Source organism: Haliotis asinina, chromosome 5 (genome assembly GCF_037392515.1).
Source record: "Haliotis asinina isolate JCU_RB_2024 chromosome 5, JCU_Hal_asi_v2, whole genome shotgun sequence".
NCBI classification, from domain to species: domain Eukaryota; kingdom Metazoa; phylum Mollusca; class Gastropoda; order Lepetellida; family Haliotidae; genus Haliotis; species Haliotis asinina.
Window position 1 is genome coordinate 36823529 of NC_090284.1, and position 16764 is coordinate 36840292.

The 16764-nt window shown below is 40.2% G+C and overlaps 2 protein-coding genes and 1 pseudogene across 4 annotated transcripts; all 3 read left to right on the forward strand.

The window, feature by feature from the left end:
* Nucleotides 1–339: 339 nt before the first annotated feature.
* On the forward strand, nucleotides 340–2513 carry LOC137283844 (uncharacterized; annotated as a pseudogene).
* Nucleotides 2514–6375: 3862 nt separating this feature from the next.
* On the forward strand, nucleotides 6376–7950 carry LOC137283379 (uncharacterized). Its single transcript, XM_067814839.1, has 3 exons — nucleotides 6376–6409; nucleotides 6768–6841; nucleotides 7597–7950. Exons 1-3 carry the CDS (start codon nucleotides 6376–6378, stop codon nucleotides 7948–7950), a joined length of 462 nt encoding a protein of 153 aa, XP_067670940.1.
* A 3618-nt stretch (nucleotides 7951–11568) lies between these two features.
* LOC137284456 (L-threonine ammonia-lyase-like) lies at nucleotides 11569–15506 on the forward strand. Of its 3 annotated transcripts, none has more exons than XM_067816267.1 (4): nucleotides 11569–11661; nucleotides 13350–13520; nucleotides 14206–14554; nucleotides 14843–15506. In XM_067816267.1, the coding sequence occupies exons 2-4, from the start codon at nucleotides 13401–13403 to the stop codon at nucleotides 15337–15339; spliced, it is 966 nt and encodes a 321-aa protein (XP_067672368.1). In that variant the 5' UTR covers nucleotides 11569–11661; nucleotides 13350–13400; the 3' UTR covers nucleotides 15340–15506. The 3 variants fall into 3 exon arrangements, with proteins under 3 accessions (XP_067672368.1, XP_067672371.1, XP_067672370.1); XM_067816270.1 differs by having other exon boundaries at nucleotides 11576–11641; XM_067816269.1 differs by having other exon boundaries at nucleotides 11587–11747.
* The last annotated feature ends 1258 nt before the right edge of the window (nucleotides 15507–16764 follow it).

A 16764-nucleotide genomic window follows, 5' to 3' on the forward strand; every position in this document is an offset into this window, starting at 1 on the left:
TTGACACATGTCATCGGTTCCCAATTGCGCAGATTGATGCTCATGTTGTTGATCACTGGATTGTCTGGTCCAGACTCGATTATTTACAGACCGCCGCCATATAGCTGGAATATTGCTAAGTGTGAAGTAAAACTAAACTCGCTCGCTCGCTCGCTCGGTTGTCAGATCCACCCTGAACAGGAAAAAGCGTAGGAAAAAGACTAAGAAGCGTTGGGTATACTAGTAGATATATCGTACTATGGAGTAGTTTTTCAGCCCACAGTCCAAGCCCACTTCTCAACAGAATATTGGATACACACCAATGAGGTTAAGCTTCCCTACATTCCCAGCATACCTACTATGAGCGGATGCCATCATGGCAATGGCACACGCGCTTTCCTACATCAAATACAAATGCATCGTAATGTTATCAACACTCAATGTGTTGCCAAAATGAATGATACTAGGTATCAAATTATTAAATTGATAACAGAATCCAAAATTCCATCATCCAGTCGTTCCAAGCGGGCAGTCCTTAGTTTTGTAGGATCACTCTCAAAAACACTATTTGGCACAGCCACAACTGATGACGTCAATCTGGTGGCCAAACATATCAATGCTCTTACTAAACATGACATTAACCTCTCAAATGTACTACAACAACACTCCGCCCACCTCTCCTCTTTTATGAAACTTGTAGATTCTCGGTTTAAAAATGCACTGAAAGGTGTTAAGGCTAAATATGATGCCTTAACGTTCACAGCCACAGAATAATGCGAGAAATATTCAGTCTACCTTTACTTCCCTTACCTCTCTGTTGATAGACCAAATTCAAAAAGCCAATACGGTAGAGCATCAACTTGAAGAGCTCAAATTAGGCATTTTAGACATAGTGAAAAATAAGCTGTCTCCACTTCTCATTTCCCCACATATTTTGGAACAGACTATCCATCATCTGTCCTCAATTTTATCGAATAAATATCCCAATTTTCGATTGCTCCAAACCAACCCTACATATTACTATTCCCTAGCTAAATTCATCTTTGCCCGTACTAGGTCCCATGTGTACATTTCTGTTAAATTCCCTCTGTCATCGTTGACTCAACCTTTCCAAATGTATAGCATCATTTCTCTCCCAGTGCCTGTGAACAAGACATCATCCCACTCAACTCAACTCCTTGATATACTACCTTATTTCGCTATATCATCTGATTCGAGACATTTCCTCAGCCTCGACAGTTCTATAGTAGCGTCTTGTTCAGGTGACGAATTTGTCATGCATTGTCCATTTCGAACTGCTTTGGTGTCATCTACCAAACCATCATGTAGCCTGGCACTCTTTCAAAATAGTAAAAGTTTGATCAAATCCCTTTGCAATTTTCGTTATATCACCAAACCTCAGCCACCTCAGCTTATCTCTGTTGATACCTCAAAGGCTCTTGTGTATAGAATACCTTTCCTAACCCTCCACTGTCCTTCTACTTATCGTGTGATTGCGGGATGTACGTTCTGTCTCATTGTCACCCCCTGTTACTGTTCTTTATCTACAGAAGATCTATTTTATCCTGCACCCTTTGGTTCATGCCGTGATTCACACAATCAAATCACGCATCTTCACCCTGTCAATCTGGCTCTGCATCAGCACTTCTTTGATGATTCTACCCTCTCCAGTATAGCAGGTGACACGACTTTCAAAAAGGCAGTTTATTTCACTATTCCAAAGTTTAATATTTATTCCCGTGAAATTTCTGATGTTATGGCCAATGATGAAAAATCTCACCTCAGCCTTAAGCGTGTTGCTGAAAGTGCACGAAAGACGGAAACTATATTTCAGTCCCTTGCAGAACCTTTGCTTGATGGTCAAATCACCTTACCAAGCTCTTGGCCTGATATTAATGCTATTATCGCCATCACTGCTTCAGTTACTTCAGTTTTGTCCATTATTTTATTTATTTGGATGTTTTTCAAAGTGCCTGCCCTTTCGGCTGCCCTATTACTTGTTACTCGTGTTGCTCCTGCTAAAGCAATACAGCCTCCAGCACTAACATAATTCACCAACAACTAATAGTCCTAGCTTTATGATTTCTGATCTTGCTGATTATCATGTCTCAATTCTTCTTGGGATAATCACACTTGCTGTTGTATCCGTTCTTCTCCTTCTCATCTATCAACGCAGTCCTCGGCATCACAATGGCTTAGTTCTCGAACTCACCACTGGCCCGCATTGTGTTACAGCTCCCATTCTGTCTCTCAGCCTCTGCCCTTCATATTGGAATGTTCAGCCTCCTTTCACTGTAGAACATTTCCGCATCACAGGGTACTTCTTTCCTACTCTTACTGTTGACTGGCCTGCCTTCACAGTCACTAATCTTCTGACAAAAACCACACTCGCTCTTCCCCACACTCTGCGAATCTCCTTTACCGCCCGTAAACTACATAAAATGTTCAATCAACCTTTTGCTGCCTACATCCTTATGGTTCATGATGGTCGTTATCACGTTTTAGATCCTTCTGTCATGTTCAAAGACTTTTGAGTGGGCTGTCTGCACAGTACATACATTTAGCTCGCTTCATTGTTCCTGCATTCTGTTTTTGAGACTTTTGTACCGATGGACAGTTTTGGGACCAGTGACTGGAATCCCCGCATTTACAGCTCCCATAAGTAGGAGCAGTCGGCGTAGTGGGAGGTGGTGGTGACGACATGGAAGATGTCAGGGAAGGGCATGTCCTCCTGTAATGTCCTCTCTTGTTACATACGGGGCAGGGCATGGGAAAGTATTTTCCCCAGTGTCCCGTCTCCCCACATCTATTCCCGCACTCAGCCTTCGGGCAGTTCTCGAATACCTGGTCCGACTTCTGGGGACATTTCCAGCAGTACAAAACTGCAGCAGCATCGCACATCTTGCTTGAAGCCATGGTTCTCTAGTAGACGGTTGTCATGACAAGAAACTAGTGATGAATACGTCTTACTGCACAGGGAGCTGTAGACAGAAAGGTCTGGTTGTGGTCAAGTGCGTGCTCTCATTTGCTCATCGACCTCGAAGGTTAATTGGGCGTGACCTCGTAGTCAGTCGTACGCTCCATACCATCTGGTTGAAGGTGAAAAATCGCCTCTATTATCGCATTAACGTATTGCTACACAATTATCCCGACCACCGCGCGTGAGAGTCGACACTGTCGTCGCAAGGCCTTTTTCTTTCACATCCCTACGCGCATGTTCACTTAGCAATTTCGATCATGGGATATATCACAAGCTGGTTTTGTTACGCAAGTGTTGGATATCTTATGCTAACGCTGAATGCCAAAGTAATGGAAGTTTAACAATCAAACGTTATGAATGCCTTTGGAATGTCAGTTTGTGATGGTTCCTGGTTGCTTTGATAGATTAAATTTGACTTGGTCAATTAGAACCATCTACATTGACAAAAACCTTTCTTTTGATTAGGAAACAAAGTGACCTAACATTTAAATTTGCTTATGGCATTGTTTGACCAGTTGTTGCAGCTTACATCCTGAGACGATAAGTGATATGATGCAAACTGCCACAGCGCTAATAGTTATATAAAGTCATAAGTAATATAGAGTCAAATATTCATTGTAGAGTATTTTCGAATTTATTTGAAAACTAGAAGTATAATTCACTAATTTTGACACTGTTATACTTAAACCAGAACTGACGCGGGGGCCGTCAATTTATATTTGCACGCACGTCGTTATGCTGAAGAACCATCTGGACAGAAGTCGGGCAGAACATTGAGCTAGTCAGACCGGGTCAGTCAGAGTCAGTAAGAGACGCTTACACATAGACAGAGCCACAATCCCGCACCTAGATATTGCTATATTTAATGCCGAGTACATTAATGCATGGTGACCAGTTTAACAAGGAACACGGAGAAATAGACGTATACCAGTCTACAAAATGCATACACTGATCATGCTCACCATTTCCATAACCTCAAACCACACCCTCACCGGGCAGTTTTCACACCTAGTGTGCGGATGGATGGCTTTCTGGCTTCCTGTTTCGACGTTAACCGATGTTTAAAACGGGGATGTTTGTTATTCCCTTTCTTGTTTAACTTGCTTAGCAATGATTTGTCATATATTCTTAAAAGCATTGGTGAAAGTATTTAAGGGAGCTGACCATACCCGCAGATGACTTCGCTCAGTCAGCAGTGTGTAGTGGGTCTCTTTAATGGTGTTCAAATAAGAGATCGATAAAGAGAAATCTGTGATTGTCCATTTTAGGAATCGGCAGAAGTTGGAAAGGAAGGACAAGAAAGAGATTTCCTGACATTGGTTTAGGTTATTTGTTAAAAGTTCCAAATAATCTTGATAAATCTTTGTGCGAGACACTGTATAAAATGTGTGTACGAATGACTGTTATAAACTGGAAATCTATTTAATATATTGTAGAAAGTAGTTTTTAAGTGGATGTGTAATTGTTTTGTATTCTACTGTTGTATTTTCTGACAACTTGTCAGTCATTCTTAAGAATGGTACTGTGCGAATATTAAATATATATGTGATGTTACTTCCATGTCTGCACAGAAGTGAACCATTAATAAACTGTTGTCGGTCTTCCTTGTTAGCCGGTTCTGTTTTGATGCTCAGTTAACGTTCGGAACTTGGTAACAATTTGCATACGATTGTATTCTCACAAAACAAATTAGTAGTCTCATTACATTTATTGAAATTTGAAATTATCGAATGATGCAATTGAAATGTGAAACATGTACAAACGATTAACAATGAAATAAAATGTTTTTGAACAACAATAGACTTACAAATCAAAAACATGTACCAGTGATACATTCGTGCAGAGTGTGCTGCATTGATGAAATAGAATGTTGAAGTTCAGGAACAGTGAAGCAGTGTTCAGAAAGGCGTTTGACCATGAGAAAACGCGCACCAGCTCTTTGTGGGACAGTAACTTTTCCACGACTGGTTCCGGCCTATGGAATTTAATCCCAAACAACCCCAGCGATTTTCAGACATTCAGCAACTTTAATCCCAATTTGAAGACTCGCTTGTTCGAAATGAAAACTTTGTCAGAGCTCCTGTAAGCGCCATATAGAGCAGACCTTCAAAGACTGGAAACATGCGCCATATAAATGACTAATTTGATAACAATGACATGCTGGTCATGAAACAAAATCACGTGAGATGTGCATTCGTTGCACCTCGGTCCAGGTGTCCTAATGCATCCGGAGATACCCATGCATTTCATTCCTAAACTACATAAAATCTACACAAAGACAGTGTTTGCTTGTTCCTGACAATGTACCACCAAATCCCTGTCTCAGATTAACCATTATATTATTGATACCATCAAGTAAGGGCTTTTTGGATATTCATAGAGTATTTTCGAGACAAGCGGAATTAATAGTACCACGTGCATGATTCTCAAAACCTCAAAGGGTTTGCTTACATTTTAGAACCTCAGACACGGACCGAGTTCTGTTCTGCCAACACATTTGATTTTTTAACAATGTGTTCCTCTAGCCCACATAACAAACTCGGGGGAAAAAACATTCCTTGATTCATTGAGCTTTTGTAAAGAAACGTGAAGAAAGCCATACCTAGATATCTTTTTCTCCAACTAAAGCAAAGGTCATTTGGAGTTTACCGAGAAAAAATACATGTAAAATGCTGGACTTTCTCATTGATAACGTATTTGTGAAACTTGGCGGTAAAACATTTCGATAAGAAGTAGGCATCACCATGAGCTCTTCCTGATGATCTGTTTCAGATCAGAATTTCTGGTTGGCCAAAAACTGTAACTAAAGCTTCCAGCATCACGCCCCATGGAACACAATACTCAAGCGTCACATTCAACTTCAGTTAATAAAGGAAGTTAGTCACGAATGTTTGTAGGTTTTTTTTCAGGCTAATGTGATTTGTTGAAGGTTGTATTCCAGAATTATGACACTTGGTTATGTCAAAGACAATCGTTATCAGCACTCCACACTCCGTACTTGACTATACTGACCCAAGAAGACCGAGATCGAGTTACTGCGATGTGTAAGATGGGGCCCCAAATGTAAGCACGCTCAAAACTTCGACAAAAGGTGCCGGGAACCAGCGGAGTCATTCTCTTCCCACAGAGGTATCTCCTGTCATATCTTCCTAAGTAACATAGGAAGATAAGACAGGAGTGACCTCTGTGGGAAGAGAATGCATCTGGTGTGATGTAAGGAAGACTGGACAACGTTCAACGCACAAGAACCGGTTAATCAAACACAGACTACCAGTTCGAGACAACGTTGGGGGTCTCGCGAGACCGTCACCATGGTGATCCGTCTGTAAACGACGCCATTGTTGTTTAGCATCACTGTTGCAAACTTCAAGTGTAGATTTTTCGATTTGTTGTACACTTCTCGCAAGTGCAGGACCATGTTCACAAGTGTGGCAAGCGTTTTTCACCAGGGTACCATATCTAAGTGTTCTTATGTTTTTTGGGGGGTATGTTTTGAAATTTATCGGGCTTATGCCCGTTAATCAGACGTACCTGTGGGTATTGTGATTTTACATGGGCAAATTCTTGGTATCTTCCCTTACAAATCGTGTCAGAAACTACATTCATACTTTGAAAATAAATCTCTGTTTTCAGTTGTTTTCCAGTTTCATGGAATAATCTGTTTGATTCTTATATAATTTATTTGATCTGTATTTCCGTTTGTTTTGTGTCTGGCACGAGAAGAACCCGGGAATAAATATCAATAATAATTTAATAAGCTAGCCATAATGTTTACTACCACTTCTCCATGTACTCTTTTCCTTGGCAGCTCGGGAAGAGCTGACAAAGTCTCAGCGACCTAACATTGCTGCCTCCGTCTCCCACCATCCTGTCCCGCACCCAGTAGGTCATGAAAGGAGCTTTCCTTGTTTGTTGGTGTAATCACTTGGATTATACCCTATACACTCTATAACACCGGCAGGTTTTTAAATGTATATATTCTGTATTTCTTTCCAATGAATTTGTTGTGCAGTTTGGTAGGGAACCATTTTCATTTGGACATTTCATTCAAAAGATCTAAAAATCATTATCATGACCCTCCTTGGTATCTCCAGTTTATATATTCTGATAAATCTCCACTATACCCTGGATGCATCCATAGCTCGACCCGATGAGGCATGCCAGTCATAAGTCATTTTCACTTTTTATGTGATCTAACTGATTAAACTTGGCAAAACAAAAGATGCAGAGTACTCTGAAAGAGGTATGAGGAATTCTTGCATATTTTGTTAAAGTTTTGGAAATGTCAATTTGTCTGTGTGATTTCCCCCATCTATGACGCACTGCGAACAAAGCGTTGCAACCACAACCTTTGTTGACACTTGCAAGCTCATTTGTAATGACAGCTTAGCTGATTGACTAATGTGAGAGTGTAGAGCCACCAAACGGAGGTACATGTATTAAAATTATCGGGCTGAGCTGCAGATGTAGGTAATTTTAATATCCAGCCTTTTTTCTGGACATTTACTGATTTTCTGGATATTTACTGATTAAAGAAGTCATTTCATATGGTAGGAACCAGTTCATTCCTGAATGTATTTTACCTCTGTCTGCTTTACCCACACTGAAAGAAATATCTAAACTCTTCTTTCTTTAAGCTTTCAACTGCTGAAGTTGATTCCCGACCCATCACCCATAACCCTCTCCCTGACCCTGCCCTCCCATCACTATGTGGTTCCTCCAAGAATTTTGAGCAGAACATCCTTGAGATAGACTTGGGAGATCCAACAAAACCATGTGCAGTACATTCCTCAATGAACTTGAAGCAGGACATCCCGGAGATAGACTTGGGAGATACCATATCACCATTTACAGTTCAGCCTGTAAAAACAGAATCCTCTCTCGTGATTGACATGAGTCACCTGAAAGAACCAAGTCAGCCACAGTCATTTGAGACAGCATGCTGCTCCAGTGTATTCAGTTTCATCAAGAGACTGTTCTCTCTGTACTAGATGGACTTGTGGAACGTTTATAGTATTAGTGATATGCATAAATAATGTCTATGAATTATATATAATGTATTCCTCAAGAATAACTGATACCTATTTGGACTATTTTAATGATTCAAAATGAAAGGATCTAATGTCACTGAATAATTGTCATTTTTTATATAGATTTAGACATAGTTTTTGAAAGGCATCAATCAAATTCAAAGAGACTGATTATATGGTCATACCCAGTAACACTTTGAGCTACGGGTACCCCTCAGTGAGCCAGCACATGTTAATTGCTTTCAACCAGATCCTGCTCAAAAGCCTTGCTTGGGTTTTTGTGGGGGCTTGGTCAGGACATAACTAGTGTAAAGGTAACATGTATTTAGTTAACTCAAATGAAGATGATGTAAGATATATAAGTCAGAGTATGCACAAAGTGTCTCACCATTTGCCTCATAGTTTCAACACTTGAAATGCTGGTACATAAAGGTCAAAGTTCATAGATGGATCAAATACTACTGTATAACTAATGTCGCCCCGAAATAATATTAAGTCAAAGGAAACACTCATAAAAACTTCATGTGAAAAGGTGACCACAAAAAATGGGTCTGTACACAACCTTTTCACCATAATTTTTGATGCATGTATATTCACTAAAACCCAGCCTTAAGCAAACTGTCATCAGTGGTCTTAAGGGCAAGTTTGACAAAAGTCATCAATATCCCCCGCAATGGCAAAATACTCTTCATGAATATGTCCACTAGTTATAATTATGTCAAATGTTTTGGTGTGTGTATGGCAAAGTGGAAGGAGATCATTAACAGTTTTTGAAGTTCTGCTCCAGAAAGGACCACCACCGGAAAAAGAGTACTACCACCGAATGCTATCGAATTCAAACTTGTTACCACTGAAACACAAAATAATATTTCATTCAGAATTCATAAACTATCACAAGGCATCAGCACACCACTAGAACTATCCATGTGCTAAGTTTGGTGAAGAAATATTGAAAGTCGAAATTGTTGCCATAGAAATACAAAAAAAAATATTTGATACAGAATTGTAAAACAACCATAGGGCACCAGTACACCACCAGATACATCTACTATGTGCCACGTTTGGTGAAGAAATATTGAACGGTTTCAAAAGTTCTGCTCCTGAAAAGATAAATGTGCATGGACGGATGGACAATAAGAGTGCATTTTATTAGTAAATGCAAAACGCGTTGCGGGGGATAACCCTCTCTATGTTGACCTGAATCTATGTTGTGGGATGTCTCTGAGCAATACAAATCTCAAAATAACATTAAACAGAAAAATTATGTGAATTCTGATCCATCTATTGAAAACAGTAATAGTCTTTTCTTTCCGAAATCAGTTCTTACAACAAATATTTTCCTGCGACTTCAACTCCTGATAAAGTGAAAGTGTCAATCAGTAACAGTTTGTTGACCATCTGTTTGGATGACAAGAGTATGCTGACTCATACATATCCCTACAGGACAAAGCATATAATTGAGCTCAATATAAAAGTGCTCTGTGCATTTCATCAAGTTTTCAGCCTTACCACAAGGAAGCTACACAACATTGTTTAGGGCTAAAACAAACTTTATTTCAAGGATCCTAATATACCTTGTAACTTGCTAATGTCTGTTATATGGCCATGGCGGAGGAACAAATTCAGCTCCGTGTTGGTGGAGTATCTCTTGAATTTAACATATATATGAGTCGGACTCTCTGACATATCAGCTAAAGGAACTACATCAGCCACATCACACAGAATATCCTTACGCTTTCCCCAGAAGCTCAGGTGAGATATCTTCACCTTCTTATTGTCATCACTCACAGCTAGTATCCCAACAACTTTTCGAATACTAAAACTCATGACATACAACATAGTGCATGCTAGACTTGCTAAGGCAACACTGGCATACAACGTATGTGTCGACAAATCTCCACTGCTGTGAAGACTGAATGCCTGTGGTACTGCCACTAATGTAAACAATGTCTGGTATATCTTCAGCCGAGCTAGAACTTTCAGATGGACAATATAGTTGAACCTGTACACTGTAGTGAAGCAGGTAGCACCTGTATATCCTTCAACAGGTTTTGTTTCAGTTGAAATGGCTCTTGTAGACCTGTTTACACCACTGTATGTAAACGGTATACAAAAATTTTGTGTCCAAGTCTTATTGAAACAACTGTTTCTTGTTATGGACATTTTCTGGATAATCCTGAGGTATGGTTTTGAACCTCTACACAAACATCTCACAGTACCAAGATACATGTCACTTGTGGTAAGCTGTTTAGCTGAAATGGAAAAGTTTCACTGTATCAGTACAGGCATGGACAAAAATCTCTTCATATATAATTGTTACCTAGATATGCAGGTATGTTTAATTTGTCAGTAATTGTTTCATCAATCATCATCTAAAAGTTTGATGACTATTTGTCAAACATTTACTTTTTGTTGAAAGTGTTGTGTTTATTGTTCAGCATCAGTCAGCAATATTTCAGTTTCATCATCATGACATCAGCATTGAAATAACAACCAGATAATCTATGCACTGACTGACAGTGAGTGAGTGAGTTTAGTTCTATGCAGCTTTTAGCAAAATTTTAGCAAAATTCCAGCAATATCATGGTCACCGGGGACACCAGAAATGGGTGTCACACATTGTATGAAATAGAACCTGGGTCTTCGGTGTAATAAGTGAACGCTTTAACCACTTGGCTATTCAACTGCCTGACAGTTTGAGAAATGCATGCATTGATTCATAAACTAAGCAACGATCCTTTTTGAGTTGGTATGTTGACTACAGTCAACAGACACAAGTCACTGATCAAAACCAAATGATCCAGTAGGGCAAGTGGCATTCCATGAGCCTGCAATCCTAGGTTTCAATCCTGGTTTGTCTGCTAGCATCTTACCCATGTTTTCCATCAGCTACACTTTGAGTTTTTCTCCCACACTTAAGTTGACAATCCAGTTATTTTAACTTTAAGAAACAGCAGTTGAATTTTGTAAATACCGTTTATATGGCAATAATTTTCGGCTTCCAGTATATGTCTGGAATGTTATCCTCATTGGTGTAAAACCCCAAGTCAAAAGACTGGCTTATCAGGGACTTAACCTTGGAAGTGTAACCCTGAATTGCCATCTGGGTTATAACCAAGACAATAGTATTTTCTGTGTCCTCGTGAGGGGTTACATGTGACTGTTTGAAAACTTTCATATACATTAATCAACCAAAGATGATAACTGGACATTTAAAAGTTTAACTATGCACTCTAATACCGACTCAGTAAAAACCTTGGGCCTGGCATCTGTGATCGATGGGCCGATCCTAAAATCAGACATTCGAAGAGGAGACTACACGCTCCTAGTTAATGGATGCAACACCTTGATTTGATCAGTGTTCATCGTGCTTTTTAAGTCAATATAGAATGTCTGAACATGTGAGAGTAGAAAAATGAATACCGTGATGGGAGATTGACAGTTAGAACTTCTATTCGGCCATCATCCTTGCAAATCGAAAGGAAAAAAATTTAACAGCAAAAGCTCTGCTTCAATGCGTGCAACGGTTAATTCGATGCCGTAACCAAGATATCAGTGCAGGGAGCTTATAACAACTTGACTGGTGTATGTCTTGGAATGCGCAAGCGTATCGTCCAACGTGTCGGGCGGATTCATGAACGCAGTTTTCATGGTCTGGAACAAGTATATATAGTATGTTGAACATGATATAAGGGCTAAGAAGAATCTCTGTCACCCCGAAAACGTCCAGTATAACCACAAAATTGACATCCACACGGGTAACAATACGGAACTGGTAGTTGTTGGGCGATTGTTTTTGTATTGCGTCGAGAACATTTGTTCTTGTTCGATATCGCGAACGGCTCAGAACGCATTTGCTGGACTATTTCACATGACTATTTCACAAGCATTATTTCACATATTTCATGACATATCCGTAATGATGATTTCACTGTAACTGTCGAGTAAATTGTAACGTTTTCAAAAATCCAACGTTGAGGTCTATTTCAGAACGTTTCGACCCGTGAAGGTCCCGGGGTAGAAAAGGCCTTCAGCAACCCATACTTGCCATAAAAGGCGACTCAGCTTGTCGTAAGAGGCGACTAACGGGATCGGGTGGTCAGACTCGCTGACTTGGTTGACACATGTCATCGGTTCCCAATTGTGCAGATCGATGCTCATGTTGTTGATCACTGGATTGTCTGGTCCAGACTCGATTATTTACAGACCGTCGCCATATAGCTGTAATATTGCTGAGTGCGGCGTAAAACTAAACTCACTAACTCACTCAGAACGTTTCGCCGAACCACCACCCTTGTCTCGCTGTTAATGACGTGACATAGTTCTGAAAATTGAGTTGGACACAGTTTGAGTAAATTGTGCCCATATGGAAGGTTATAGGGCCTTGGTTGAGTTTTTAATGCAATAAAACTCACCGAGTTTTTTCACCGGACAAGGCCGTATGTTCTGCGTAGGGTAAATAAAATACAGAACGTGCAAAAGTAACTACCGTTAACTAAAAAAACAAACAAAACTTACTGTATACAGGCAGTAAATTAAAATGCCTAAAGATATTATGAATATGTCGCGTACCATTTTGGATATGACAAAATATGTGTGTTAAGACACAGTTCGCCATCAAACACATTTCTTGAGTTGTCCTTGTCAAAGATAACATATATCCATTTCGTAAGAGAAAATATGTGTCCTGTTGCTCAGGGTTTGTTTTGCCATTTACGATGAAAACCAACCTCAATACAAAACTTAAATATTTGTTGTTACCCGGTCTGGTACAATTTTACTTCATATTTATGAAGTCACTTACATTATACATTATTTTTTGGTGGGGTGGGGGTGTCATGCATTCACATTGTACATGCAACTCCATAAAAAGATCATCAACCCTCTAGCCACAAATTACGCACGGTCCCTTAGCCGTTCAGACCCAACTGTATATGTTTCAATAGATAATCGAGGCGGTTATCGTTGGTGTGGACGCTATATAGAGTTTATTGTCACGAAGCACAACTGATTTTGAACATTAATAGAAGTGTCAATTGTTATGGTTTGGGTTATTTCATTCGAATCACTACATAGTCCCGTTTGTCTCTTTGCCAGGCGGGCAACATTACATTGACTCGGTCTGTATCTGTATCCCTCGGACTACTGGACTTGCACCGTCCTAGTTTCAAATGCAACGAGTACAAACATGTACGTCTAGTAGAACCAGGGTTCAGCATGACCTTGAACATGACGTAATGTCGTCAATCCTAAAAACGAATGGGATCTATTATATACAGCTGAAGGCCAAAGTTCAAGAGGTACGGCCGGCTGCAGTGCGGAACCTTGCATATATCAGTTATTCAATTCATTGTCCCCAGGGACGCCGTAACGTTTGCGTGTGACATGTGCGTGCGCACCTAGCTTCTAGGATGTCGTTCGACAAGGTGTGTCTGCAGGACGTGGAGAAGGCGAGATCCAGAATACGACACAGTATAAAAAGGACTCCTCTGGTTCCGTTGAACATTCACAAAACGGATTCAGAGACAAAGGTGAGTCGCTGGTTAATTAAAAATATAAACTGGTAATTAATTATACGGTAACACTAGCGCACGTATTTGGGATCCACGAAGGGCTGGAGTTGATATTTAGTACCCTATGCTTGTGGTAAGAGGCGACAAACGGGATCGAGTAGGTTGCGTCGCTGCCCTTTCGTCGTGTCACGTAGGTCGGTGCTCATAATGTTAATCATGTGACTGTCTGTTAGAGACACAATTACAGCCACCGTCATATGGCTGGAATGTTGCCGAGTGTTTCCTTACGAAACAAATAAACAATGCAAGTATTTAGGGAACTTTAAACAAGGTGGACTTGTGTTCATAGGAGAGTTTCATTTTGTGATAATTATTACATGGTAATTATGTAAAAGGTCACATTTTGTAAGCACATGAGATATAATTCATTCCTGATAGAATCCCGCTGTTTAAATGTGTTTCTGGCGACTTAAGCATGATGTTAGAGGCGTGTAAACGGGTAGGCAGACAGGACTGATGACTTAGTGAGGTGCATCGTACCCTCATAGAGTTGGGTGTTGCTAACATTGCAATGTTTATTAAACAGCAAGCAAAGTATCGTGCAATCCTTCCCATGCTTGTTGAAATGCTTTTGCTAAATGTTTGGTTTTAGTGAAGTAGTTGTGTGGATTGAAGACAAGAGACATGGCAATATTGTTTACAGATCTATCTGAAGTTAGAGAATCTTCATCCGATAGGAAGCTTCAAGCTACGTGGCGCCTGCAATGCTGTCGAATTGTTACCAAAGGCTAAGCTTAATAGAGGAGTCTACACTGCCAGTGCTGGGAACTTCTCACAAGGACTGGCATGGAACGCGCAAAGGCATGGCATTCCGTGTGAAGTCGTTGTTCCTGAACACGCCCCTAAAGCCAAACTGGAGCCAACGGAAAGGCTTGGAGGCAAAGTGACACGGGTACCGTACGATACATGGTGGAAAGTGATCATGGAACACAAGTACGATGATGCCTGTGGTACCTTCATACACCCCGTGTGTGACAGCGCCGTCATCGCTGGTGTGTAGAATGTGTTTTAATTACTAGTATGAGTGAGGTTATATTGAGGCAATCGTAAAGTTTCTTCTCTTTATTTTCGAATGCGTATATGACACATTATACCTAAAAGGTTATGCTCGAAACCGTTCTGTATCAAGAGAGACACATGATCAACTATATTTGCATGCTAAACGAGTGTAAACTGAGAACTGAGAGAAACTAGTCAACACTTGATGCGAATGTCACTGTAAAACCCTTCCCAAAATCTGAGTTTGAGTACCAGTGTCATGTTTACAATTACCGTTTCAGGTAATGGCACCATTGGGTTGGAGATTTTGGAAGACCTTCAAGAGGTTGATTCCATTATTGTCCCCTATGGGGGTGGTGGGTTGTCAAGTGGAATAGCCTTAGCCGTGAAAGGGCTACGTCCTGACACTAAAGTGTATGCTGTGGAAGTCGAAACAGCAGCGCCATTGTCCGCTGCCCTTGCGGCAGGAAAACCAGTACCATGTTCATACACTGCTAGTTTTGTAGACGGAATGGGATCCAAGTCTGTCCTGGATGAGATGTGGCCGTTGGTCAGTACTGTACTTGACGGTTCAATAGTTGTCTCCCTTGAAGACGTCGCAAACGCAGTGAGGCTATTGGCTGAGAGGAATCACGTGATCGCAGAAGGGGCCGGTGCCGCTGCAGTGGCGGCTGCGTTAAAAGGGAAGGTTGGGGAGGGGAATATTGTGTGCATCATATCGGGGGGGAACATTGACACTGACGTTCTCATAAAGATTCTACAAGGGAAAACACCATAATCGATAAGGCTGTATATGGGGCTAATCTTTATTTTACAATTCCAAGATCCAACGGTATTCTCTTTTTATAATACATCATACCTTTCATACTGTTAAAAGCATTAAGATTTCAGTGTCGAATAATGCAAGGATACTGAATGGTATTCATTAAAATAATTGTCACATCACTTTGTGTTCATTATTTGTGTTATTGATCTCCCACAAATTCTCACAAGATCTTTAAAGAAACCATGTGTACCAATCAGTGATCATTTTGTCATACAACTTGTGCATGACATTGCCTACTTATGAAATATAATTATTCAATTTTCCACTTTGTCCCACCCTGAAATAAGTAACAGCAGTTAATAAAAGACAAGGGAGTAGTGGTGGGAGAGTCACCTGGGGCCCGTTTCAGGAAACTCTCGTAAGCCAAAGATTTCGTAACTTTTCTCATAACAATTGTACCTGGTATACTGTAACATGGGAGGTGCAAATGCTACGAGAAAAGTTACAAGGTCTTAGGCTAACGAGAGTTTTGTGAAACAGGGCCCTGGAGCTTAGCAACTGGACTTGCGTACCTTTGAAAAGATGGATCTTGACGGTCACCCACACTCTTAGGTTCTGGGGAACCACTTGCGTACCTTTGAAAAGATGGATCTTGACGGTCACCCACACTCTTCGGTTCTGGGGAACCACTTCCCTACCTTTGAAAAGATGGATCTTGACGGCCACCCACACTCTTTGGTTCTGGGGAACCAGTACATTATTTCTTTTTCGCATGCAGCATTAAACTAATCGCACACACCATGTGCACAAACATTCAGCCATGTCTCCAGATTTGTTTGTATCTGACACAATCTGCTAAGGCTTTAGCGCAATACACAATACATATATCTAAAAACACAACAAAAGATGTTTTTCGTAAAGTTTATTTCTCAAGGGGATGGATAAAAACTAAACAACAAACTGATTTCTATTTCCTTTCATTTGGTAAAACTTCAACAGTGATAAAAATAACATGAATTCCAGGAATACTGGCTGTTACTAGTCAGAGGAGGTTAAGTTTGAAATATGGCTTTAATTTCAGCCCAACTAGGATAGGCAACCAACCCTAAAGCCATCTCTTACTTGATTTCATCCATATTTGGAAAATAAACCACATTACTCAAGGTTTACACATATTTATGAACTGCCAACACTTGTGATTCACACTAAGCAGAAAGGTTTGGTATGGCTTCGAGTCCCTTACACCAACACAAAAACAAAAATACCCAATGTAGTATATAATGTAGGAACTGATTTTTAACCCTAAAATGTGTTGATTCCAGAGACTAGTTGTTAGTCTACTAGAGCTACACTTTGTTTACTGAATATTTAATCTATATACACATTTTAGTTTAGAGGTATATGTTTACATGTACTTTGGGATAACATAAATATGTG